Source organism: Galeopterus variegatus, unplaced genomic scaffold, assembly GCF_000696425.1.
Source record: "Galeopterus variegatus unplaced genomic scaffold, G_variegatus-3.0.2 Scaffold54, whole genome shotgun sequence".
NCBI lineage: Eukaryota > Metazoa > Chordata > Mammalia > Dermoptera > Cynocephalidae > Galeopterus > Galeopterus variegatus.
Genome location: NW_007726165.1, coordinates 958,699 through 983,495, shown reverse-complemented (window position 1 = coordinate 983,495; position 24,797 = coordinate 958,699). Strand labels below are relative to the sequence as shown.

At 34.9% G+C, this 24,797-nt stretch overlaps 1 protein-coding gene across 8 annotated transcripts in view; it reads left to right on the top strand.

The window, feature by feature from the left end:
* Positions 1-24,797, top strand: part of RALGAPA1 (Ral GTPase activating protein, alpha subunit 1 (catalytic)) — a 252,183-nt gene that overhangs the window by 55,369 nt on the left and 172,017 nt on the right. For 5 of the 8 annotated variants that reach the window (XM_008573944.1, XM_008573919.1, XM_008573910.1 and 2 more), the window contains exons 1-4: positions 8,667-8,864; positions 10,676-10,915; positions 18,488-18,685; positions 22,061-22,198. In XM_008573944.1, the coding sequence (XP_008572166.1) occupies positions 8,667-8,864; positions 10,676-10,915; positions 18,488-18,685; positions 22,061-22,198 (774 nt within the window). Of the gene's footprint in view, positions 1-2,945; positions 3,062-7,568; positions 7,708-8,655; positions 8,865-10,675; positions 10,916-18,487; positions 18,686-22,060; positions 22,199-24,797 lie in introns of those variants that run through there. The other 3 variants (XM_008573959.1, XM_008573952.1, XM_008573965.1) reach the window with 1 other exon arrangement.

Sequence of the window (24,797 nt, the reverse complement as noted above, 5' to 3'; positions counted from 1 at the left end):
CCCCCGACCCCAAAGTTCAACATATTAAAATTTGTAGAATGCAGGGCTCATGCAGTGCTTAGAGAAAAATTTTTACTTGTAAACACCTATATTAAAATGCTACATTATTTTTAAGCTATTAATCCCTTTGTTAATTTCCTCCCTCATATCCTGGATTTTTTTTTTTTTTTTTTTTTTTTTTTTTTTCTTATTTCAGTCTGTGGTCTGAGTCCTCTCCTAGCTCAGTGAGTTTCCTTAAGCTTGTTGCTCAGAATTCCTTTTCAGTCATTTCAAGTGTTTCTTGCTCTATTGGGTCTGAGAATTACTGTATTCTTTTGGTGGTGTCATATTTTATTGGGTTTTCCTATTTCTAATACCTCTGAGTTCATGTCTGGACATCTTGTAAAGCAGTTCCTTCTATTACTCTGGGGCAGGCTTTGAGGAAAGAGATGTCCTCTTCTCTTTCCAGTCTCCAATAGTGGTGACTCTCCTTGTGTGAACACAGTTGAGTGTCTGGCAGGCTGCCTGCATGGTAGTTCTGGCTACTGCTGTGGTGTCCGCCACTTTTGCGGCAGCTGTTTTTGTGGCAGTGGCTGTGGTGGATCACCTGTGTGGAAGTGGTGTTATCAGTGTGCTCCAGGGGATGCTGCCCTCGGCTCCTGCCTTAGGACTCCAGGTGTGCTCTGTTTCTTGCCTGCTTCTGGGTGGAGGGACTGGCCCTTGGCTCCTGCCCTAGAACCCCAGGCATGCTGTTTCTTATGTAACCTTAATTACCTCCTGAAAGGCCCTCTCTCCAAATATAGTTACATTGAGGGTTAGTGTTTCAACATATGAATTTGGGGGGTGTACATTTCAGTCCATGATCAGTGCTGTGTTGTATACTTCATCTTATTTGTAATTTGTATTTCTATAAATTTAGGTTTTGTGGTAAAGCAAACTATACCTGTAGCACAAAATTTAAGAAACAGTACCAAGCTGACATGAAGTCTATAAATGAACCAGTATGAGTAGGCTACTTTTGCCTGCTTATTACATTATATGTCATTTTGATGTGTTTAACATGTTTTATAAGTAATTTTTCTTCTGCATCTCTATAACCCTATCACTGTAGGTTTTCTTTCATTACTCTTTTTATACCTGACTCTTTTTTTATTATTATTAGCTTCAAATGCATTTGTGACTGACTCTTGCCCCTTCTCTTTTTTTTTTTTTTTTTTTTTTGTCTTTTTCCGTGTCCGGCAACGGATCGCAACCCTCAGTGTCGCCCCCGTACCAGACCGGGACCGGCAACGGGATCGCAACCCTCGGCGTTGCTTCCGCGCCTCGCTCAGCCAGTGAGCGGGAACCGGTCTGTATGTGGGATCCAAACCCTCGGGCGGGAGCGCCGCCGCGCTTCCCAAGCGGCGCACTATCCAGTGCGCCACCGGGCCGGCCCCGCCCCTTCTCTTTTTGAGAATAGAAGTTTTGCTCTGCAAGACATGGAAAATATGGAGTATCTTTATATTCCCCAACAGAGACTAAGAAGTTCTTATGGAAGAGTTCCAGTGGGTTTTAAGGGGATTTTTATAGCTTTACGAAGTAAAGCATTCAAAAAGTTTATTCTGTGGGCACAGAGTGGTCCCGGAAATTCAGGGTACAGGTGATAAATGTATTTTTAAAGAAAATTTTTTTTAAATGAGTGGTACAAGTAACATACCATGTACTATCTAAGAGGTGAAATCTGTCTCTGTTGTGAGGTTAGTTCCTTGGCTGATATTTGTTGAGAGACAGGTTTAGGTGTCACCTCTCCCCCAGGGCAATGGAGACGTGAAGGATTACTCAAAGCCCATTTCTCCTGAGCAATGAGAGGCCCAAAGGGGTTAAATCCCAGGAACGATTTCCTCAAGAGAGAAGAATTCCTAGGAAATAACCACGAACTAGGTTTTCTCTCGGTTTTTATTGTCCAGGCAAAAAGTTACAGGAAAGAACACAGGTGGTTAATCAGTCATAGTGAAAACATAAACTGGCTACATGACAATTTTCATTAAAGTAGGTGCAGCTTAAAAATAGTTTAAGCAATTTACCATCAAAGGAGTCATAAAACCAGGCTATGTGACATACAAAAGAACCAATGAGATAATCATTATGGCAACAACTAAGTTCCCTAGGAAACTTAGAGAAACAGTTGAAAGTGAAATGTGGAACCAACTACTAATTGGCAGAGTAGCCTTGAAGATTTTAACTCACATATTTTTCCCATCATTAGGTTTAGCTGCACTGAGGGCATCTGCCCTTAGAGCAAGAACTTTCTGCTGTGTTACAAATTTTTTATCTACAACAGAGACTTTAGTCCTGGGAAAGTTTTCTGTTTTTCCCAAGCTTAACATTTCTGTGTGTTAGGCCCTGTGAAATACATTTGCTTTATTAATGTTAGTACCCTCCACGTTTAGGGACCTGCATGTGTTAAACCAGGTACTGATTGTGCTGCTTAGGAAATACTTAAGAGCTTTTGACTAGTGGTGGATTGATTTTCTTGCATTTGCATTTGTTATATTGTATTTTTTTGACTATCTGAAAAGTAAAAAATTTCTTATAAGTGTAATCAGATTGTTACTCTGATGAATAGCACATTATTGCTAATGTTTCCATTGTGGAATTTTTAAAGTGTACACTCTCAATGTGAATTTAAAATTATCAGGAGAATTTCTTTATTGAGTGAGATTTATTCATTCCTAATCACTGCATATCTGTCTGTTTATCCCTATGCACATTTTTTCAATCAGGGGTTCATGAAATAGCTGATTATTAAAGTTTATGGATGTGATGGACTATCAGGGATGACCTCAGATTTATTTCATGTTTCAGTCTTTAGAAAGTATTTAAGTAGTTATCATTGCATACATGTTCTGCAGTTAAATTTTATTTGGTCACATGCATTGTATTATTAGATTTGTCTATAATTATACTGTTCTTTTATCTTTGGGTAGCTCAAGTTACTATAGAGGAAATCACTCCTCTTGTTCCCCCACAATCAGGAGATAAAGGACAAGAAGATCTCACGAGCTATTTTCTTGAAGCACTTTTAAAATATATAGTAATTCAGGTATGTGTTATCTTCTTTGATATTATTGCTGTTACTATCCTTTTTTCCTTCTCTTACCATTATTCTGTCACAGTAGATACTTGCTTATTTTCTTGAAGGAAGAGTGACAAATTTTTATTTTTGAAAATACGTTAGTATCCCCTTCCTGAAATAAAAAATCATTGGAGGGATTATGAAACTTTTACAGAGGGAGTTGGAGAGAGGAATTTTTGTAAAGTAGGCTCTTTATGCATATACCTTCTTATGTGAGCCAGTTGGGCTTATTTTCTAATCCTTTCATTTGTAATCAGCACCTATGGTACTTTAAATGAAAAGCTAATAACTGATTTAGGGATTAATCTGCCAAGATGTAACAACTAGGGTGGTAGGCTGCAGGATAGGTATTGGTGAGTAATGAAATTTTCAATTAAACTTATTTGTACCTTTGAATTTTTAGGTGCATATATTTTGTAAGGTAATCTCTCCATCTCTGTGAATATGGAAATGTGTACGTCCTGATTGACTGATGAAAATACTTTTAGCACATATATTTTCCCTGTAACTGTTGTAAACACAAAAATTCTTTATATCTCAGAAACAAATATTGTAAAGTTAATTTGTACCCTGAACCAAATTGCTAGGGTTTGAATCCCAGTTCCACATCTTACTAGTAGTGTTACCTTTGGCAAATTCCTTAACCACTGTGCTGCTGTTTTCCCATTTGTAAAATAGGGATAAAAAAATTACCTATCCCTTTGGTGTTTGAGGCTTAAATAGTGCAAAATGCTTAGAAAAAGTGCACAGCACACTGTAAATGTTTTATAGTGGGTAGATGTTACCCATTATTATTTCTAGTTTTTCTTTTTTTTGAAAATCTTTTGTACTGTATATAGATTTTTAAGATTTCTTTACTAGATTATTGGGATATAATCGGTATACAGTAAACTGTAACATTTGAAGTTTGCAATTTGATGAATTCTGTTACATGTTATACACATGAAATCATCGTCTTAAGCAAGGTGATGAACATATCCTAAAAGTTTTCTTGGATCCTTTTGTAATCCTTACCTTTGCACTCTCCCAACACCCAGGCAACCATTTATCTGATTTTTGTCACTGTAAATTAGTTTGCGTTTTTCATATTTTCATATAAATAGAATCATGTGGTACATACTCTTTTTTGGTTTGGCTTCATTCTCTCAGCATAATTATTTTGAGAATCATCCATATTGTTGAATGTATCAATAGTTTGCTCCTTTTCATTGGTAAGTAGCATTACAGTGTATGGATACAGCACAATTTATTTATCCAGTCACCTGTTAATGATCTTTTGGATTGTCTCGTTTTTTGGCTATTAGAAGTAAAACCGCTGTGAAAATTGGTAAACAAGGTTTCATGTGAACACAAGCTTTTTTTCCCCTCAGGTAAATCCCTATGAGTGGAATGACTAAGTCATATAGGAGGTATACGAGGGTACTTAAAAAGTTCATGGAAAGGGGCCGGCCCGGTGGCGCACTGCGCTAGTGCGCCGCTTGGGAAGCGCGGCGGCGCTCCCGTCGAGGGTTCGGATCCCACATACAGACCAGTTCCCGCTCACTGGCTGAGCGAGGCGCGGGGGCAACACCGAGGGTTGCGATCCCGTTGCCGGTCCCTGGTCCGGTACGGGGTCAACACTGAGGGTTGCGAACCGTTGCCGGACATGGAAAAAGACAAAAAAAAAAAAAAAAAAGTTCATGGAAAAATGGAATTAAAAGATTATACTAATCTTTCCGTGAACTTTTGAAGAACCCTCATATATTGACTTTTTAAGAAACTGTCAAGCTGTCAAATGGTTGTACCTTTTTACATTTCACCAGCAATGTATGAATGCTTCACATTCTCACCAAAAGTTGGGATAGTCAGTTTGTAATTTTAGCAATTCTAGTGAGTGTGTAATAGTTATCTCATTGTGGTTTTAATGTTCATTTCCCTAATGGCTAATAATGTGTTGAGTATTTTCTCATGTGCTTATTTTTTATCCATATATCCTCTTGGGTGAAGTGTCTGTTCACTTCTTTAGCCCATTTTTTAATTGGGTTATTTGTCTTATTAAGTTGTAAGTTTTTTATATATTCTAGATAGAAGCCCTTAGGTATGTGAGTATGTTTTGCAAATATTTTCTCCCAGTGGCTTGCCTTTCATTTTCATAGCAGTCTTTTGAAGACTACTTTTGTTCTTTTGAAGAACAAATTTTTTTATTTTGATGAAGTTCAGTATATCAAGTTTTTTCTTTTATGGATCTGACTTTTGGTGGTTTTTTTCTAAGAAATCTTTGCCTAATCCAGTGTCACAAAGGTATTCTCTTATGTTTTCTTTGTGAAGTTTTATAGCTTTATGTTTTATATTAAGGTCTGTGCTCCATTTGAGATAATTCTGATTTATGAGTAATGTTAACCTTGATCCCTTTATAAAGGTGATGTCTGCCAGGCTTTTCCAGTGTAATATTACTCCTCTTCTCTTTATAATCAATAATTAGTTTGTGGGGAAGTACTTTGTAACTATGTAAATATCCCCTTCCTCATTAAAATTTCACCCATGTATTTTAGCATCCATTGAAGATTTTTGGCTAAATTATTACTATTATGGTTGCTAACTGGTAATTTTTTTTAAATGGCTTTATTGAAATATAATACATAATACCATATAGTTCACTCTTAAAACGTGCAGTTCAGTGTTTAAGTATACTCACAGGGTTATGCAACGACCATCACAATATAATTTTAGAACATTTCAGTCCTTCTAATAGGAAACTCCGTAACTGTTAGGAGTCAGTCCATTTACCCCCCAACTCTCCATCACCGGCCCTAGGCAAACAGTAGTTTGTTTTCTCTCTATCTATTTGCCTGTTCTGGACATTTCATACAAATGGAATCATACAATATGTAGTCTTTTCTGACTGGCTTGTTTTACTTAGCAAATGTTTTCAGTGTTCATCTGTGTTGTGGCATGTATCAATACTTCATTCCTTTTTATTGCTGAGAAATATTCCATTGTGTGGATATACCACATTTTGTTTATCTCTTTATCAGTTGATGGATATTTGAGGGTTTTTTTGTTTGCTTTTTTGGGGGCCAACTGGTGATATTTTAATTCCATCGCTACTTCTAGATTCAACAGTTGGCAAAATACTATATAGGAAAAAGTTTTCACCCCTCCCCATTTAATCAATTAATTAATTAATTTTCTCAACATGGGTTTATGAATTCCTATGAGTCCGTGTGTTAAATATTTATTACAGTTACTTATTTTGATGCACAGATTGTCCTAGATTTGACTAGTGGGAGCTCCTTCAAGCTAACTCTTATGCCTTTTGATTTGTTTCTATCATTTTTTGAGCACTTCCGTACTTCCTGGCACAGTGAGGTGTTCCAGTCTCATCTTGTACCTTCCTTGAATTCTGAATAGCTCTGAATTCTGCTGTTTCTCCAGGGAGACATCATTCATTTTAGTGGAGAATAGTATTTAGAATGCAAGATCCAGACACTCAGGATGCTTATTGCTGTTGGGGTGTTGCTACTTCTGGGCCCTCTCAGTGGCCAGAGCTAGGGAATGTGTACATACACAGGCACTCTAATCCATCCATTGGTCTATCATTATATCTGTCTATCTGTCCGGCTGTCCATCCATCCATCCATCCATCTGTCCATCCACCCAACCATCTATCACACACCACAAATTTATAACGAAGTACCCCAAATTTAAGTTCAGTACAACGGAGTTTATTCTGGTTTCTTCCTTTAAATATATATAATTATTTTCCTTCAGTGAGATACCTGGCTCACATTATTCTCAGTATATTTACTTATTTAATCAGTTTCCCTTGTAAGTAGTCAACCTCCTATTATCCCCATTGCCCTTCTTGCAGACATTCCCCTAAATTCTATCGGGCTTCAATACCCCACTCTGGGCCTTTGCCAATACCCTACTTGGATATCTTCCTCACCATATAGGCATTTCCATACCCTATGTTATACTGCTCTGTCTCCTCTGTCCCCGTCTTCTTTCCCACTTCATGGACACTCTCCTCACCTAGCCCAGGCTCTGAGTTCCCACTGGGCTGCTTCCTCTGCTACGCGCCTTCATGGATGACCTGCTTTTTGTACTCAGCCTATGATTATTTGCACTCAACTACTTCTACAGCTTATGCGCGCACACACAGCCCTGTCCATGTATGCCTATTTCATATGACTTTTAAGCCGAATTATTCAGGAAGGGGCAAAGGGGGAAAGAACATTGGTATCTTTGTCATTAGTAGAGCCAAATTTTGAGTCAGTTTTCACAGTTTTTTAGAGCACATTTTAACTTCTAAGGTTTTTAAAATATGTAATGTATTTATGTGACATTAGACCAATTTTAAAGATTGGTCCTTTTGCTGTATATAGCAGTTCAATGTATTGTAACCGTTTACAAGCTTGTTTACAACAGCTCATAATTGTATTTAAGAGATTCTGTCTCCTGTAATGATTCTAATTATTTTGTTTATTTTTAGGTAAAAAGTTTAGAATGGAAGAACAAAGAAAATCAAGAAAGGGGATTTTCATTTTTGTTTTCACATTTTAAGAAATATTACTTGCCTTATATTTTTCCAAACATCTGCAAGGAGTACAGTTTATATCATCCTGTACTTGGTAGGTAGCATTTGGAATTTTCTAAAAGATCACACATAAGAATAAAAATCTCTCAATGTAAAGTTGGCATTTATTACTGTGGAAAACTGATCACATTTAATATTTGTATTGGTTGGTACGGGTAATTACTATACCTAAATTTATACTGAAAGTGAATTTATATTAATAGGAATTTTCATTGAGAAAGATTTTTTAAATTCTCTGGAGAAATTAGCCCACCAGAAATATTTGTGATTATAAATTAAACTGAATTCTGATGTCTGGTATGATGCTTATACTATATTATATATATTTTTTAAGGCTTCCCAAGGATTAAATCAAGTATTAGCCTTATTCATATCCTATATGAATAATTACATTGTCATATGTTTTGATTATATCTTGTCCAGTATTTAGTGGCTGTACCAAGATATCTTTTGGAGTCTTGAAGATAGAGCATTGTGAACAAATCCTGGATTCAAAGCAAACCTCTGTCATATATAGAAGGCATTGGTAGTTGTATGTGGAAATGTCTGTTTTGCAGAAACATGTTTCTGATACCAGGTTTCAGCAACTAATAGGCTCAGGCAAAACCTTATACTTTGTATGACTTCAAAATATGTGTTTTAGTTTTAGGTTTTTTTTGTTTGTTTTTGGTGGCTGGCTGGTAGGGGGATCTGTGTCTTAGGTTAATTGAAGTGAGCTCTCATTAATTTTAAATGTTTCTGGAAGCTTCTTGTACTTAGGCAGGATTCAGTGAAGCTTTGGATGATATTTTGCAAAAAGGCATGTTTTTGTATATCAGCCCTGGTATACATGGTTTACTCTTCTAGGTTCCATGCTAACATTTAGCAAATTTTATAATATCGTTTTTGTGCTAAAGCAACTTCTAAAACCAGAATAACATCATGTTTTGTAAGCATAATTACTTTCTTATTTTGGTTTTTGTTTTGTTTTTATTTTGCATAGATATCCCACAGATGAGACCAAAGCCACATTATGTCATGATAAAAAAGGATGCTGAAACCAATGAAGCAATCTATTGTACAAAGGAGCCTTTCATTAAGGCTCGTGTTATTGTCATTCGTTGGCTGGTTTCTTTCTGGCTGGAGCCAAAACCCCATACAGGACCTCATATTCCTGGGATGGAAGGTGAAGTCTTGCCAAAGAATATTCAGGTAATATACAAATGAGGCAAGGTTGTGAAAGTTAGAAATGGCTTTTGAGATTTATTCCACTGATTCCAATTGCCTTAGTTGTCAAGCACATTTAAAACAAATAATAGTGATATTCTATTTGTATAAATGTATTTTATAAATACAAATTTTAATTATTATAGAATTAATAATTTTTAAAAAAATAGAACTTGGAGGGTATAGGCAATTTTAGTTGTGTATCAGTTCCAGTTTCTAATTTATTTCTGTATTTTATTTTAATTGTATAGTACTAAAAATATTCTGAATTGTACAAATAAATTTTTACACTTGGAAAGAACTGCAATCGAACGGTAGGACCTTGATAGCCCTTTTTAATTTCTAGGCACTCATAGAATGCAGATTTAAAGTCCTGTTTCTGTCCCGCTTTCTCTTTTTTCCAACAAAGGCACCGAGTTTAGAAATGTGATAATAAAATTACACAGCCGTACAACAGAGGAACTAATATTTAAAATTCTGTTTCTGTGGATTAGACAGTTTACCTCTTCTTCATTTTCTCTTTTCCCTCGTTGTGTGTTTTTCTGAATGTGTCTATATTACAGTATTTTTACTATTTTTATTTTCCTTTTCTCAGATTTCCCCATTTAGCTTTTAAAATCTTAAAGTGTGTTTTTGTATAACTTCTGAAGTCTTTTAAAAATAGAATGGGGGTATAAAGTGTGTATAGTTCCTAAGAGTTCAGAATATTTGACTTTTATTTCCCTTAGACTTTTGCCTGCAGCAGAGTATATGGTGCATTTTTACCAAAACTTTGTTCCAAGTTCTCTACAAAGAATTATTAAATGCCAACACTCTCAAGCACGACTGTTTTTCTGATCTTAGAACCTAATGGATCTAGGATTTTTTATGGATCATAGATTTTTTTTTTGATTGAGACGACAGATTTGAGATCATTTACTTAAACTCTCTTATAGATGACAAAACTTGAGACCAAAAATTGAATAACTTAATAGAAAATAATTTACCATGCCACAGAATAGTGCTACTTCTACCATATTATGGTAGTACTTTACATATCACCACCTTAAGACTTTTACTTTTTCTCTAGGGTTAGGCTTGATCTTCAGTCTTGGTGGAAATTCTGTTATTAGAATTTAGAGTTTTCTCTAAAGTTTTCTAATATTTTTAGTTTCATTTCTGCTTCTCTCATAAATTTTTTTCCTTTCCTTTGTTTTGTTTGACTTTTGTTTGTTTAAGTTATTACTTGTGGGCTGGCCAGTTAGCTCACTCAGCGGAGTGCTGATAACGCAAAGGTCAAGGGTTTGGATCCCTGTACCAGCCAGGCACATGCCCTTCCCACTCCCGAAAAAAACAGGAGACATTAAAAAAACAAAAGTTATTACTTGTGTGAATTTTTCTGTAAGGTTAAATGGAGATAATTTTAAACATTAAGGCTTTAATTAGGTAAATAGTCCAAAATATGTTATTTATTTATTCTCAAAAAGATCTTAGATGCTTCTGTTAGCATTATTCTTTCGCCCAGCTTTAATTAGTAACTTGTTTGAACTGTAAACTTACTGAGAAACAAATCTAATTATAGGTGAGTAGATAATTAGTTACTACACATTTTGGAGTATATTTGTATCGTTTATATGTTGAATTATTTGCATTGCCACTTGTTTAGAATGGATTCTAAATGAAACTCTATGCCTGGATTTTAAACAGTGCTGTAAGTTACTTGTGGAATGCTTTGGATTCTGCCAGTATTTGCTGTTAAAAGACAAAATATCCAGTTAAGTGATTATGATATTCTTCCTCTTTCATTTTTATTTTAGAGAGCAGCCGCTAGTTTGGTATCCAGAGAAGAAAACAGAAATGATAATGCTGATAAAGCAGACAGAACTACAGAACCAGAACAGTCTCATTCTAATACAAGCACTCTCACAGAGCGAGAACCCAGCTCATCTAGTCTCTGTAGTATTGATGAAGAACATCTCACAGACATTGAAATAGTTCGCAGAGTTTTTTCTTCTAAAAGAAGTAATGTAAACTTTGTCACTGAGATATTTCGTCAGGTAAAATACCTGTCAGTATTTTTAATTTGTAATGAAGACTTTTGTCTTTAACATTGAATATACTGAATTTAACTATTTAAAATTTATTCTTCTTGGAGATGTTTTTGTAATGTCATATTTAGTTTTTAAATTTTACATGTAATCCTTTAATATTTTCTGTTTATTCTTTATATATTTTAGTTTATGATTATTTTAGTTTAATAACTATTTTCTTTTTCTCCCTCATACTTCTGTTTTCAGAATCATTTTTTAAATGACTCACTTTATGGATTTAACTTTTCTTCCTATCGTTTGATTAATAAATTATAGTAAAACTATTTTATCTTCCACTCTCTGATCAGTAAAAAGTGGTTTATGAATGCAAGACATGGTGTTTTCGTTGCTTTATCTTCAGAGAGACTCACTTTTGTCCTCTAAGGCATTACTGAAATTACAGTTGCTTGGGGAAAGAGCGAAAAGAAAGAAAGAAGAAAAAGGAAAAAAAAAAAAGCTATTTCATGTAAATATAGCTAGAAATTCCTAAGTGCACATTCTCACATACATAGAAATTTTGTGGTAAATAAACCTTATGAAAACTAACTATTGCTCTTAATAGCAAAGTTAGTTAACTTTCGCAGGTAAACGTCATTGAGCTTTGTAGCTGAAGAGGATCGTTTAAGTCTCACAGCAAGTAAGTGGTAGATCTGAGACTAAAATGCCCAGATCCTGGTTCCCGTGTCACTGCTCTTTAATCCTGTGTGACTGCCCGAACATGCCAGTGAACTCTCTAGGCCAAGCAAATAATTTTCATCTCCCACATGTTTATTCATATGGTAAAACAAAGTATGAGGTGGCATTAGGCTTGTCAACCAAAGTTAAAGAACTTGTAACTTTTTTGTCCCACTTTGGCAGTGGTTATAGCAGCCAGATTGAAGGTTTGTGTTAACAGAATATATAACAAATGGGAAGGGAAAGACATTTGACAAATGATGTTGAAATGCTTGTGGGAAATTTTAAACCTCATAGAGCTGTTCAGGTTTTCTACTTTTTGAGTCCGTTTGAATAAGTTTATTTTCTAGGAATTTGTTTATTAAATTTGTTCTCAAATTTACTGACATAAAAGTTTCAGATTTATGGACATCCTCTTATAATCTTTTTTTTGCGGAGGGGGGGCGGTGGCTGGCCAGTATGTGGATCCAAACCTGTGACCTTGGTGTTAGAAGGCTGCACTCTGACCAACTGAGCTAACTGCCCAGCTCTGTCCTACAATCTTTTTAATCTCTCTTTCTTTTTTTCCTAAAGATCCGAACCCGTGGCCTTGGTGTTATCAGCACTGCACTCTCCCAAGTGAGCCACGGACCAGCCCACACTCTTTTTAATCTCTGAAGTTCCTCTTTTTCATTCCCATTAGTGTTTATTCTCCCTCCTTTTTTTTTATGATTCTTATCAGAGATTTGTCAATTTCATAAGTCTTTTCAAAGAATGAACTTTTAGCTTTGTTGATTCTCTGTTTTGTGTTTGCTTTTCTCTTTTATTAATTTTTCCTCGTTATTTTCTTCTTTCTACTTTTCTTGACTTGGTGGTTCTTTTCCTAGCTAATTAATTTTTAGCCTTGTTTTCTCTTTTAAGCACTTCTGAGGATATTAATTTGCCTCTTAAAAAGATTTTAGCTGCGTTCTACAAATTTTGATGTATAGCATTTTTGTAATTATTCAGTTCCAAATATTTTCCAATTTTCATGATGATACCTTCTTGGACCTGTTTAGAAAAGTATATTTTTCAAACATTAGATTTTTTTCTAATTTTTTTTTCTTATGTGTTTCTGATGTGATTTAGTCAGAGAATACAGTCTCTAAGATACTGGTTATTTAAAATTTATTAAAACTTATGTCCCAGTAAATGTTCTGTGTGCTTGAAAAGAATATTGTTTGAAGGTGTTGAGTTCAGTAATGTTTAAAGTCCACTAGATCAAGCTTATTAATTGTGTTGGTCAACTTTATTGTATCCTTACTTAAGATTTTTGGTTGGCTTGACCTTTCAGTTACGGAGAGGGTTGTGTTAAAATTTTGTACTGTGATGGTGATTTGTCTGTTTTTTTCTTTGTAGTTCTGACAGTTGTTCTTTGTGTATTTTGAAGCTGTGTAATTAAGTACATACAAGTTTATAATTTTATATCTTCTGGCAACTTGAACCATTTATTTATATCTCTTTTCTTCTGTAGAAATTTTTTTTGATTAAAGTCTATTTTGTCTACTATTAGTACAGTCAGCCCTTTGCATCTGCAAGTTCTGCATCCACTGATTCAACCAACTGCAGATCAAAAATATTTGAAAAATAAGTAACACAATATAAATAATACAAATGAAAAACAATATAGTATAGCAACTATTTTTATAGCATTTACATAGTATTAGGTATTATAAGTAATCTAAAGATGATTCAAAGTATAGGGAGGATGTGCATAGGTTATATATATAGGTTATGTGTTATGTGCATAGGTATATGGGAGGATGTACATTGGTTATACATGTAATAGGTTATGGATTTTATATAAGGAACTTTGAGCATCTGTGAATTTTGGTATGAGCGGGGTGGTTTTCTAAAACCAACCCCCCATAGATACCAAGGAATGACTGTATATCTATACTACTTTATTTTTATCAGAATTAGCCTCATATATCATTTTTTAATCTTTTTATTTTCAGTCTTTTTGTGCCCTTTGATTTTATATGTCTCTTGTAAATATGGTTGTATTATAAAAATCTGTCTTTTAACTGGAACATTTATATTTATATAATAACTTACATGTTTGGATTTGTTGATCTATCTTATTTTGTTCTATTTTCCTTATCTTGCCTATATTTCTTTTTTTCATTATTCTCTTATTTTTTGCTTTCTTTTTAATTATGATTTTTAATTCTATATTTCCCCCATCTCTTGTTTAAAAGTTATTCTCTATTTTAGTGATTATTATGTAAATTTTAACATGGTTACCTCACTTTCCAAGTTCTAAAGTTATTGTTTTTTTACCCACTTCCTAATGCAAGGACATTAGAAGAACCCTATTACTCTTAATTTTTCCCCCCAGCTTATATATTGTTATCAAATAATTGAGATCTGTTTTGTGTGTTTGTGTTAACCCCAGTATTATTGTTGTTGTGTTCGTTCTATATTGGTTAACATTTAGTTATATATTTCTCACTTTCTTTTATCACGATTTCTTCCCTTTCAGATCTATTTAGAATCACTTTCCTCTGCTTGAAGTTCATCATTTAGAATTTACTTTAGTGGCAGTCCATTGGTATCAAACACTTTTAGTTTTGCAGGTTTCCCGCCCAACTTTATTGAGGTATACTTGACCAATAAAAATTATATATATTTAATGTGTACAGCATGATGTTTTGATATACATATGCATTGTGGATTACCACAAGCTGATTAACATATCCATTGCCTTACATAGTTATGACTTTCTGTGTGTTTATGTATGAGAACACTTAAGATCAAATCTCCTTGCAAATTTCAAGTATTATAAAATACAGTATTATTAACTAGTCACCATGCTGTATATTAGATGTCCACAACTTATTCATCCTGCATATCTGAACCTTTGTACCTTTTGACCAACAACTCCATATTTTGCCTACCACCCAGCCCCTTACCACCATTCTATTCTTTGCTTTTATGAGTTTGATTTTTTTTTTTTCCTTTTTTTTTTTTTTTTTTTTTTTTTTTTTTACTGACCTGTAATGGGATCGCAACCCTTGGTGTCGCGCCCGTACCAGGGACCAGCAAGGGGATCGCAACCCTCAGTGTTGCGCCCGCACCGCACGCAGCCAGTGAGCGGGAACCGGTCTCCACATGGGATCCGAACCCTCGGCGGGAGCGCCGCCACGCTCCCAAGCAGTGCACTCTCCAGTGCGCCACCGGGCTGGCCCGAGTTTGATTTTTTTTTTTATGTTCCACATATAAGTGAGATCTCACATGTAAGTGAGATCATGTGCTAGTTATCTTTCTGTGTCTGGCTTACTGAAATTAGCATAATGTCTTCCAGGTTCATGCATGTTATTTCAAATGGCAGGATTTACCGGGGACCGGCAACGGGATCGCAACCCTCAGTGTTGCGCCCGCACCGCACGCAGCCAGTGAGCGGGAACCGGTCTCCACATGGGATCCGAACCCTCGGCGGGAGCGCCGCCACGCTCCCAAGCAGTGCACTCTCCAGTGCGCCACCGGGCTGGCCCGAGTTTGATTTTTTTTTTTATGTTCCACATATAAGTGAGATCTCACATGTAAGTGAGATCATGTGCTAGTTATCTTTCTGTGTCTGGCTTACTGAAATTAGCATAATGTCTTCCAGGTTCATGCATGTTATTTCAAATGGCAGGATTTCCTTCTTTTTTAAGGCTGGATAGTATTCTTTTGTGTGTGTGTGTGTGTTTGTGTAAAGAAAATGGGATATGTATGTATGTGTATATATATATATATATATATACACACACACATATATATGCATTCTTTGGACACATAGATTGTTTCTGAATCTTGGCTGTTATGAATAATGCTGCAAAGAACATGGGAACATAGATATTTCTTTGAGATGCTGGTTTCATTTCCTTCAGGTATATACCCAGAGGTCACATTGCTGGATCAAATTATAGTTCTATTTTTAGTTTTTTGAGGACCATCCATAATGTCTTTTATAATGGCTATATCAATTTGTATTTGCACCAACAGTGAACAAGGATTCCCTTTTCTCCACATCCTCACCAACACCTGTGATCTTTGTCTTCTTGAGGGTGGCCATCCTAACAGGTGTAAGGTGATAGCTCATTTTAGTTTTGATGTGGATTTCCCTGAAGATTAGTGATTGAGTATTTTTTCATAAACCTGTTGTACATTTGTATGTCATCTTTTGAGAAATGTCTGTTCAGATCTTTTGCCCATTTAAAAATTGGGCTATTTGAGGACCGGCCCGTGGCTCACTTGGGAGAGCATGATGCTGATAACATCAAGGCCACGGGTTCAGATCCCTATATAGGGATGGCCGGTTAGTTCACTTTGGAGAGCATGGTGCTGACAGCACCAAGTCAAGGGTTAAGACCCCCTTACCAGTCATCTTTTTAAAGAAAAAGAAAAAATTGGGCTATTTATTGGTTTGGTGTTGAGTTGCTTAAGATCCTTATATATTTTGGGTATTAAGCCCTTATTAGATATGTGCTTTGCCAGTATTTTCTTCCATTCCATAAGTTTTTTCACTCTGTTAATTGTTTTCTTTCCTGTGCAGAAGGTTTTTAGTTTGATATAATTCCACTTATCTGTTTTTGCTTTTGTTTTCTGTGTTTGGTGTCATATCCAAAAAATTATTGCCCAGACCAATGTCAGGAAACTTTTTCCTTATGATTTCCTCTAATGGTTTTGTGGTTTCAGGTCTTAGTTTAAGTCTTTAATCCATTTTGAGTTGATTTTAGTATATGGTGTGAGATAAGGGGCCAATTTCATTTTTCTGCATTTGGATATCCAGTTTCCCTAATGGCATTTGTTGAAGAGTTTATCCTTTTCCCTTGTGCGTTCTTGGCATACTTGTTGAAGATCAGTTGACTTGCAGATGTGTGGATTTATTTCTGAGCTCTGTATTCTGTTTCATTGATCTATATTGGTCCGTCTTTATGGCAGTACCGTACTGTTTTGATTAATGTAGCTTTGTAAAGTATTTTGAAATCAGGAAGTGTGGTGCCTCCAGCTTTGTTCTTCTTGCTTAAGATTGCTTTTGCTATTCTGGGTCTTTTGTTTCTTCTTCATAGAGAGATAAACTGCTGATATGTGGACTTGAATATTCTGTTTTCTGTGACAGTTAATTCTCATTGTAAATTTATAAATTGTCACCCTGGTTTTATGCCTCAGTTTTTAGCCATGGCTAATATCAGTTTTTTCTCCAGATCCATGTTTTGTGTGTTAGGAAAATCATATTTTGGAACCTGCAAGGATGCAGGTACATTGTGGTTTGTAGTAAATTCATCAGGCCACTTGGGATATAGTCTGACAATTTGGGCAATAATAAATATCTTAGCTCTGGGAATTACTAATTTTTTATGAATATTAAATTTTATTTTTTAAAGTTTTAGGTTCACAGCAAAATTGAGTGGAAAGTACAAAGAGTTCCCATACTAATTTTTTAAAAATATGTTCATTTTTTGGTGTCTTCGAACAGAACTTCATTGAAGTTATTTGAAACATTTTAATTTTTTGAAATTTATTTTTGAATCTTTTTAAGAGTGTCTGAACTGTTGCTACAAGTGTTAAATAAATAGTCGTATAGTAGGCAATGAATATCAAAATCATGCCACTTGACTACTAAGCTGCTGGAATATGAGTGAGAATTTAGGAATGGGATTGTTAGTTTGAAGAAAGCAAATAATGAGTTCGTTAGGGAATCATTATGAGCAAGTAAATAAAAAGAACACCAAATAACTTTAAATACCCTGTTGATATTTTACACATTAACTTTTCATCATCATCTTGGGAGCAAAAAATCAGTTCCCAAGATGATGATGAAAAGTTAATGTGTAAAATATCAACAGGGTATTTAAAGTTATTTGGTGTTCCTTTGACCACATTATTATTAAATAAACCTACTGATGACTCTAAAGTAGAAAGTGGCAAATTTTAGGTAAAGGTCTTGTGTTTTTGAAGTTGAAATTAATAGTGGTTGTAAAAAGGAAAAGTGGAAACAATTTAATTCTATTTCTGTTTGTAACTAAAAAGTAAAATGTAAGTTTTAACACATAAATGCAGACATATACAGGGAAAGGACTTTGGGAAGTGAGATGAAGAGTATTTTTACTGTTTTATTTTTGGGCATCTGAAATGTTTAAATTTTTCTTTTGCTGTGAAAATGTAGTATTTTTATGATGAGAAAAATATTTAAAGATATTCCTTTAAAATTTTTCTGTTTGCTTTATTTTTAAATTATAGAACCTGATTATATGTAAAATGTAATATGAAAGCTTTGACTTTTTTTCTTTATGTGCTTAGAAAAGCTAAGTTGCCTTGTTACATGTGATTTCTATTACTTTTTTGGAATCAAATTTAATTTTTTTTTATTAAAATCTTTTTGTCAAAATTATTTTAATAGTAATAATTTCAGAACAACTATGATGTCCATTACAAAAATGTGATTTATTATGTAAAGTTATATTCACGTTGAACTTTGTAAGAGCATAGTAATTTCACGAAACAAGGAATATTACTATTCTGAGATAGTACAGTTGAAACAAAATCTTAGTTCCTTCCACTTCAAGTCAGAGTTTATCTACCAGAAGCATTTATAGGTTATTTGGAGACAAAGGGCTTTTTGCTAAATAAATTGGTTAACTTTTTTTTTTTTTTTTTGGCGGCTGGCCAGAATGGGGATCTGAACCCTTGACCTTAGCATTCTAACACCGGGCTCTAACAAACTGAGTTAACTGGCCAGCTCTGTGGTTAACTTTAAAAAATTTTTGTCTCATATTTTATAATAACATAGAAATGTATGTATTAGCAGTTTATGGCAAAGGAAAAGGTATCATCTCTATTCTCTTTTTTTTTCACTAGGCATTTTTATTACCAATTTGTGAAGCAGCAGCTATGAGAAAAGTGGTTAAAGTGTATCAAGAATGGATCCAGCAAGAGGAAAAACCTTTATTTATGCAAGAGCCTGAAGAAATTGTGTTCACTTCTTCAGACCTACCTTGCATTGAAAATGTCACAGACCATGACATTTCAGTGGAAGAAGGAGAAAAAAGAGAAGAGGTAAAATTGTAAGATTTATGTATTTTAGTGTAAGTTTAATATATTAGAGTTTCACAAAAGTGTACTAAGGAAGCTAAAGATATCTTCCAGTATATTTTGTTTAGGTGATATAATGATAGTTATCTCAGTACCCTATTGCAAAACTCTGTGATGTCACAATTTTAAAATTAATATTGAGGTTGTATACTGATTTTTTAGGTCACTGTCCAGATCAAAATTATATGCTATTATAAAGGTATAATATTTAAAATTGTAGTACTACCTCAAAATGGAGGTTATAGTACATAGTTTGTGAAGTGATTACCAAACTACAATTTCCCCTTTTCTGGAAGTAGTGCCTGTCTTATTCTAGGATTGGCTACCAAGCACAAACCAGAATATTCTGAATTCTTCCTTGAATCTTTTGCTAGATCTGATTGCAGAATGTGAAACTTCCTAACCAGGTAAAACAAGCTGGTCTGTGATAATCAATAAAAGATGAGAGAAAAGAGAATAGAAGTGGCATTTGGGTCCCCAGTTTTATTTATTCTTAAGTCTAAATGGATTCTTGTCCTTTGGTTGTTCAGCCCTTCTCACAGGTCAGGTTCTCCAAGAAGCAGATACTGAAGAATTTTATTGAAAGTGATGTATTTGTTTTGTCTAATATGCCTTAGCACCTATGGAATAATAATAAATTTCTGTATCACTCTGGAAAATAAACCTATTGGTCTAAATAATCTGTTTTCCCTAGCTTTTTAAGTCATATTATTCAGTCTAAATAATTTGTTTTCCCCTACCCTATGTCATCTACTATCCTTAAATAAGACTGATAGATAATATAAACTATTTACATACATAATTAAAAAATTAACAGTGGAAGGAAGGAATGGAGGGAGGACTGGTGATGTGGGTGTTGTATAGGTTTGTTCTATCAGTTACTTACATACTGCAACCAGCATTGCCATTAGAAATGTGATTTTTTCAAAATGCCAGCAAATGATGTTAATGGAATGAACTAAGTTTTCATTGATTTACATTTCTGATAAATTCAATATATATTGAAATCAGTTAAAAATTTTTGTATTGCAATTAGAAAATGGAATTAGGTTATGGATTCAGATAGTTTTTTTTTTTTTTTTTTTTCCTTTTTTTTGTCTTTTTTCGTGTCCGGCAACGGATCGCAACCCTCAGTGTCGCGCCCGTACTGGACCGGCAACGGGATCGCAACCCTCAGTGTTGCTTCCACACCTCGCTCAGCCAGTGAGCGGGAACCGGTCTGTATGTGGGATCCGAACCCTCGGCGGGAGCGCCACCACACTCTCAAGCGGCACACTGTAGCAGTGCACCACCGGGCCGGCCCTAGATAGTTTTTAAGTGGGCTTTTTAATTCACATAGTATTTGTGAGACATTTGAAAGACAGTTATGTGTGTGTGCATGTGTGCGTGCGTGCAGAATTGTCATGCACCTTGTAGGATGTTTAGCATTCCCTGGCCCATCCCATTAAATCCCAGTGGTATCTTTCAAATCTTGTGACAACAAAACATCCTCAAAAATTTTAAAATGCCTTCTATGGCATCGTTTTATAAACATTGAGAATGAGTGTTGGATGTATAAATAAGAAGGTAGAAATACCAATTCTACCTTTACATAACTTATGGTTTAGCAAGCAGACAAACATACGAAGTAAGTATTATAAAACAGTGTTAGTTCTATGGTCCTAGAACATAAAAGGGGAAATACCTAACTCTGCTTGAGGAAGCGAGGGTCTGTTTCATAGAGGAGGTAGTATAATATGAAAAGCAGGTAGACAAATGGGAAAGGAGTCACACAGTGTGAATAGCATCTAAAGACTTGAGAAACCTTGAAAATATTTTTATTTGGCTGTAACTAATAGTAGATGGGACAGAGTGGTAGGAAGTGTCAGATAAACAAGGGCTAGATTCTGTTCAGTAACTTGTATGCCATGTTAATGGACTGATTATGTTCGAGATACTGGAAAGCTTTTGAAAGTTTATAAATAGGAGAATAACATGAATAGTTACATATTTCAGAAGGATCATGCCAGGCCAAGTGGAGGATAGATTGGAGGTCAATATGGAGGTAAGGAAACCAGTTAGGAAGTGTTAGCAAAGTTTAGAAATAAGTTGATAAGGGCCGAGCCCGTGGCACACTCGGGAGAGTGCAGCGCTGGGAGCACGGGAGCGCTCCCACCACGGGTTCGGATCCTATATAGGGATGACCGGTGCGCTCACAGCGCTCACTGGCTGAGTGCGGTGTGGCCGGTCTCAAAAAGGACAAAAAAAAAAAGTTGATAAGTATCAGATATAGGACAGTGGCAGTTACATTGGGACTATTAAGGGAGAGGACAGATATGGCTAAGAGGTATGAGGAATGGGGAGGTGTCCCAAGTTTCTTTTTTTGGTAGCCCAGGTAGTTGGCATTCACACATGGATAGGAATTTTAAAAAGCACAGGTTTGGTGGTGGCTGAGGTGGCTGGAGGTGTTGTTAGGAATGGGGAGGATGTGGTTAATAAACTTACTTTAAAATATCTTGAATTTGAGATGCTTGTGGGTCATTCAGGAAGAACCCTTCAGAAGACACCTGATCATAGGGTTATGGAGCTCTAGAGAAAGGCTAGAGTAGACCATGTTATTGGCTACATAGAGCCAAGTTCCTGTATCGCTTCTAGTAATGGCATAGTAGTCCGTATTGAACACAACCTCCTGCATATTGCAATAAACACTTTACAAAATATAAAAAAACAACTATTTGAAGATATTGGTGTGACCAAAAGCAGGAGGAAACTGGAGGGAAACTTTAGAAAGAAAACCACACTGAGTGAAATTTTTGTTTGTATGCTTTTCACCTAAGAGAACGCCCTGGTCTGTAAGACTTGTGACAGCTAAAATTCAAGCAGAAAGCTGCAGTCTTAGTGGCTTGAAGTATCAGTATAATTCTTAGAATAATAGGAATTTTACTACTCTTAAATATAAGCTATTTTCTATTTTATTTAAGTTATTTGGATTCTGACATTTAATTTAGAACAGAATTCATCGTTTCTGATGCTATAAATAGTATAATTCCATTGTTGAATGCGTTGAGAGTATGGAAGGGAGGTTTATACATTAGATCCGTAGAAATATGACTCTGTCTCAAATGGTATAATTTCTGGCTGGTCCTTATGGATGATTTTTTAACTTCCTGTTTTTGTCAATGAGAACGTTTTCTACAGTGAATATATATTGCTTTTATAATCAGGTAAGACATCATTCCTTGTGAGAGAAAGAAACTTGTTTAGCTGTGGGACCTAATAATTTCATTTACCTTTTCAGCTTACTGACTTAATGCAGCATTCTTATTATTGAAATATTGAAAACTTTATATTTTGCTTCAGGAAAATGGGACCAATGTTGCTGATCATGTTCGAAATTCTGGTTGGGCAAAAAATGGCTCCTACCAAGATGTTCTTCATAATGCCTCTGAAGAAGCAACAGAACAAAATATACGAGCTGGTACCCAGGCAGTTTTACAGGTGGATCACTTTATGGCTGTTTTTAAAAAATGATCATTAATTATTTCAAATACTTAATCTCAAATATTTAAGTTTAGTATTTTTATTTTTCAGTTTAGTGTTTTTAATAGTATTTCATATACTTAATTTTAGTATTTCAGTATACAGCATAATTTTTTAAAGGTAATAAATTCACCACCCACATTTATCACTTATCATTATGCCATATTAATTTTTGTTTTTTTCCTTAACTTTCACTTCATAATATATAAACATTGTATATTATTGTTCTAGATAGTTTTAAATTTTAAATTGTGTCATATTGTACTGTCATCTGCAGCTAATTTTTTGCATTAACCATTATTTTTTGAGATTTGTTGTTAATACATAGCCATAGTTCATTTTAATTACTTTATGGTATTGTACTTTTTATTTATTCATTTTTTCTATTGATGATCTTTTAAGTTGTTTTCAGTTTCTCACTATTCCAGAGAGTACTACAGTGAACATTCTTATACGTGTATTTTTGTGCACATCTGGGAGAATTTCCCTAGGGTATATACCAAAAGTATAACTGCTAAGTTGTAGGATTTATACAATATTAGCTTTACTTTACCATTACTGCCAAATTGTTTTCCAATGTGTTATAATAATTTACATTCCTTTCAGTAGTATTTGGGTGTTGTTATTGACGCATATCCTGCCCATTACTTGTGCTGTCAGATTTTAGTTTTTTGCTACTCCTATTTATGTGAAATGTTCTCATTTTCTAAAAATTTGTTCTTCTCTTTTAATTTGAATTTCCTTCATCAGTACTGGATTTCAACATGTTTTCTCGTCTGTGAATTGCCTATTCATGTTTTTTTATTCTATTGGGTGTTTGTCTTTTTCTGAATAATTTGTTAGAGTTCATTATATTCATTCATTTTTTCTAATCAAACTGTTCTTGTCATGGCCAAATGTGACCTCTACATTGTTAAATCAGGTGTACATTTTCATCCTAATCCTACTTGACTCATCAGGAGCATTTTACAGAGTGGATCATTTTCTTCCCATTGAAACCCTTCTCTTAGCCTCCAGAATATCATATGCTCCTGTTTTTCTCCCACCTCACTGGTCATTTCTCACATAAGATGCTTTTACTGATTTTTCTGTATCTCCCTGACCTTTTCATGTTGAAGTGACCAGGAATCAGTTCTTGCCTCTTTTCTATGTATTCTCCTATTGATCTCATCCATTCTCATAGCTTTAAATATTATTATCTGTGTACTACAATTCTAAATTTTATCTCTAGTCTTGGACCTGTCATCTAAGCTCTGTGAATGCTGAACTGAAATATTCAAATGCCAAGTGGGCATCTTCACTTGGCTTTCTAATAGATATCTCAAACATGACTGCTCTTCCTGCAGTCTTCCTTGTTTCATTTAATGGCAGCTCTTTTCCAGTTTCTCGTCATCTTGTTTCTTGTCTTTCTTTTATATCTTACATCTAATTTGACAACAAAACCTGTCGGCTTTATCTTCAGAATGTATACAGAATGTCTACCTTCAGAGCGTATACTACCCAGCACTCACACTGTCTCTTGTGTCTAAGCCTCCATAATCTTTCATCTGTATTATTGTTATAAATTCCTAATTAATCTCCTTGCTTCTTTTCTTGCCCACCTATCAACATGGTCTGTTCTCTTACAATGAAATGTAGGTTAGATCACGTAATTTCTCTGCTCAAAACCTTCCAGTGGCTTTTCATTATCACTGAGCATCAAAGCAAAAGTCATTATAATGGTATACATTGCATCTCAGAGTGTGGCCCATAGACTAGTGTTGGCCCACAGGATAACTGCAATATTTAAAGTAAGAGTTTAGAAACTAAGTCATGTAATATCTCTTGGTTTTGATAAAAAGTTTATATTTTCTATGTCTTTTTCTTTATTCATTTCCTTTTTCCTGTTAATTAATTTTTTATTGTATTTTATAATAGGATTGGTCTGCAAAAGACTTGGTGGGGGTGGGGGGAATGGGAACCTGTTCTTTCCCTACTGGTATGTGAAGCTCTGCTCCACATGCCATGGCTCTGTTTTCAACATCATCTACTACTATTCTCCCGTAGGTTCACTTTACTCTGTTTCTTGCTGTCAAACATGTTAAGCAGGCTGTTCCCTCAGGTCCTTTGAACTTGCGTTTTATTCTGTCTGGAATGCTCTTCTCCCAAGACTGCTACATAGTTCAGTTTTGTCTTTTTCTTTTCAATTCATTAATATCAATATTCATATCTCTATCCCTCCCTTCCTTTTGTGCTTACTGGGTTCCCCAGGACAATGAGGTGATAGTGAGCACCCTTCTCTTGTTCTTGGCGTTTGGCTGTACTTCTCATGTTCTGTTGCTGTGCATACATTTGTTATACTTTTTGGTAAGTGCTCTTTTACAGATTAAGGATTTTCCCCTTTTTTATTAGGTTACTACAGTTTTTTGTTTGTTTTAATAGTGAACAAGTTCTGAATGCTTTTGCATACATTGTGATGACCATACTATTTTTCCATTTTAATATATTGATAGGGTGTACTAATAGATTTTTTCTGATGTTAAAGCATTTTTACATTTCTGGAGTAAACATTACTTGA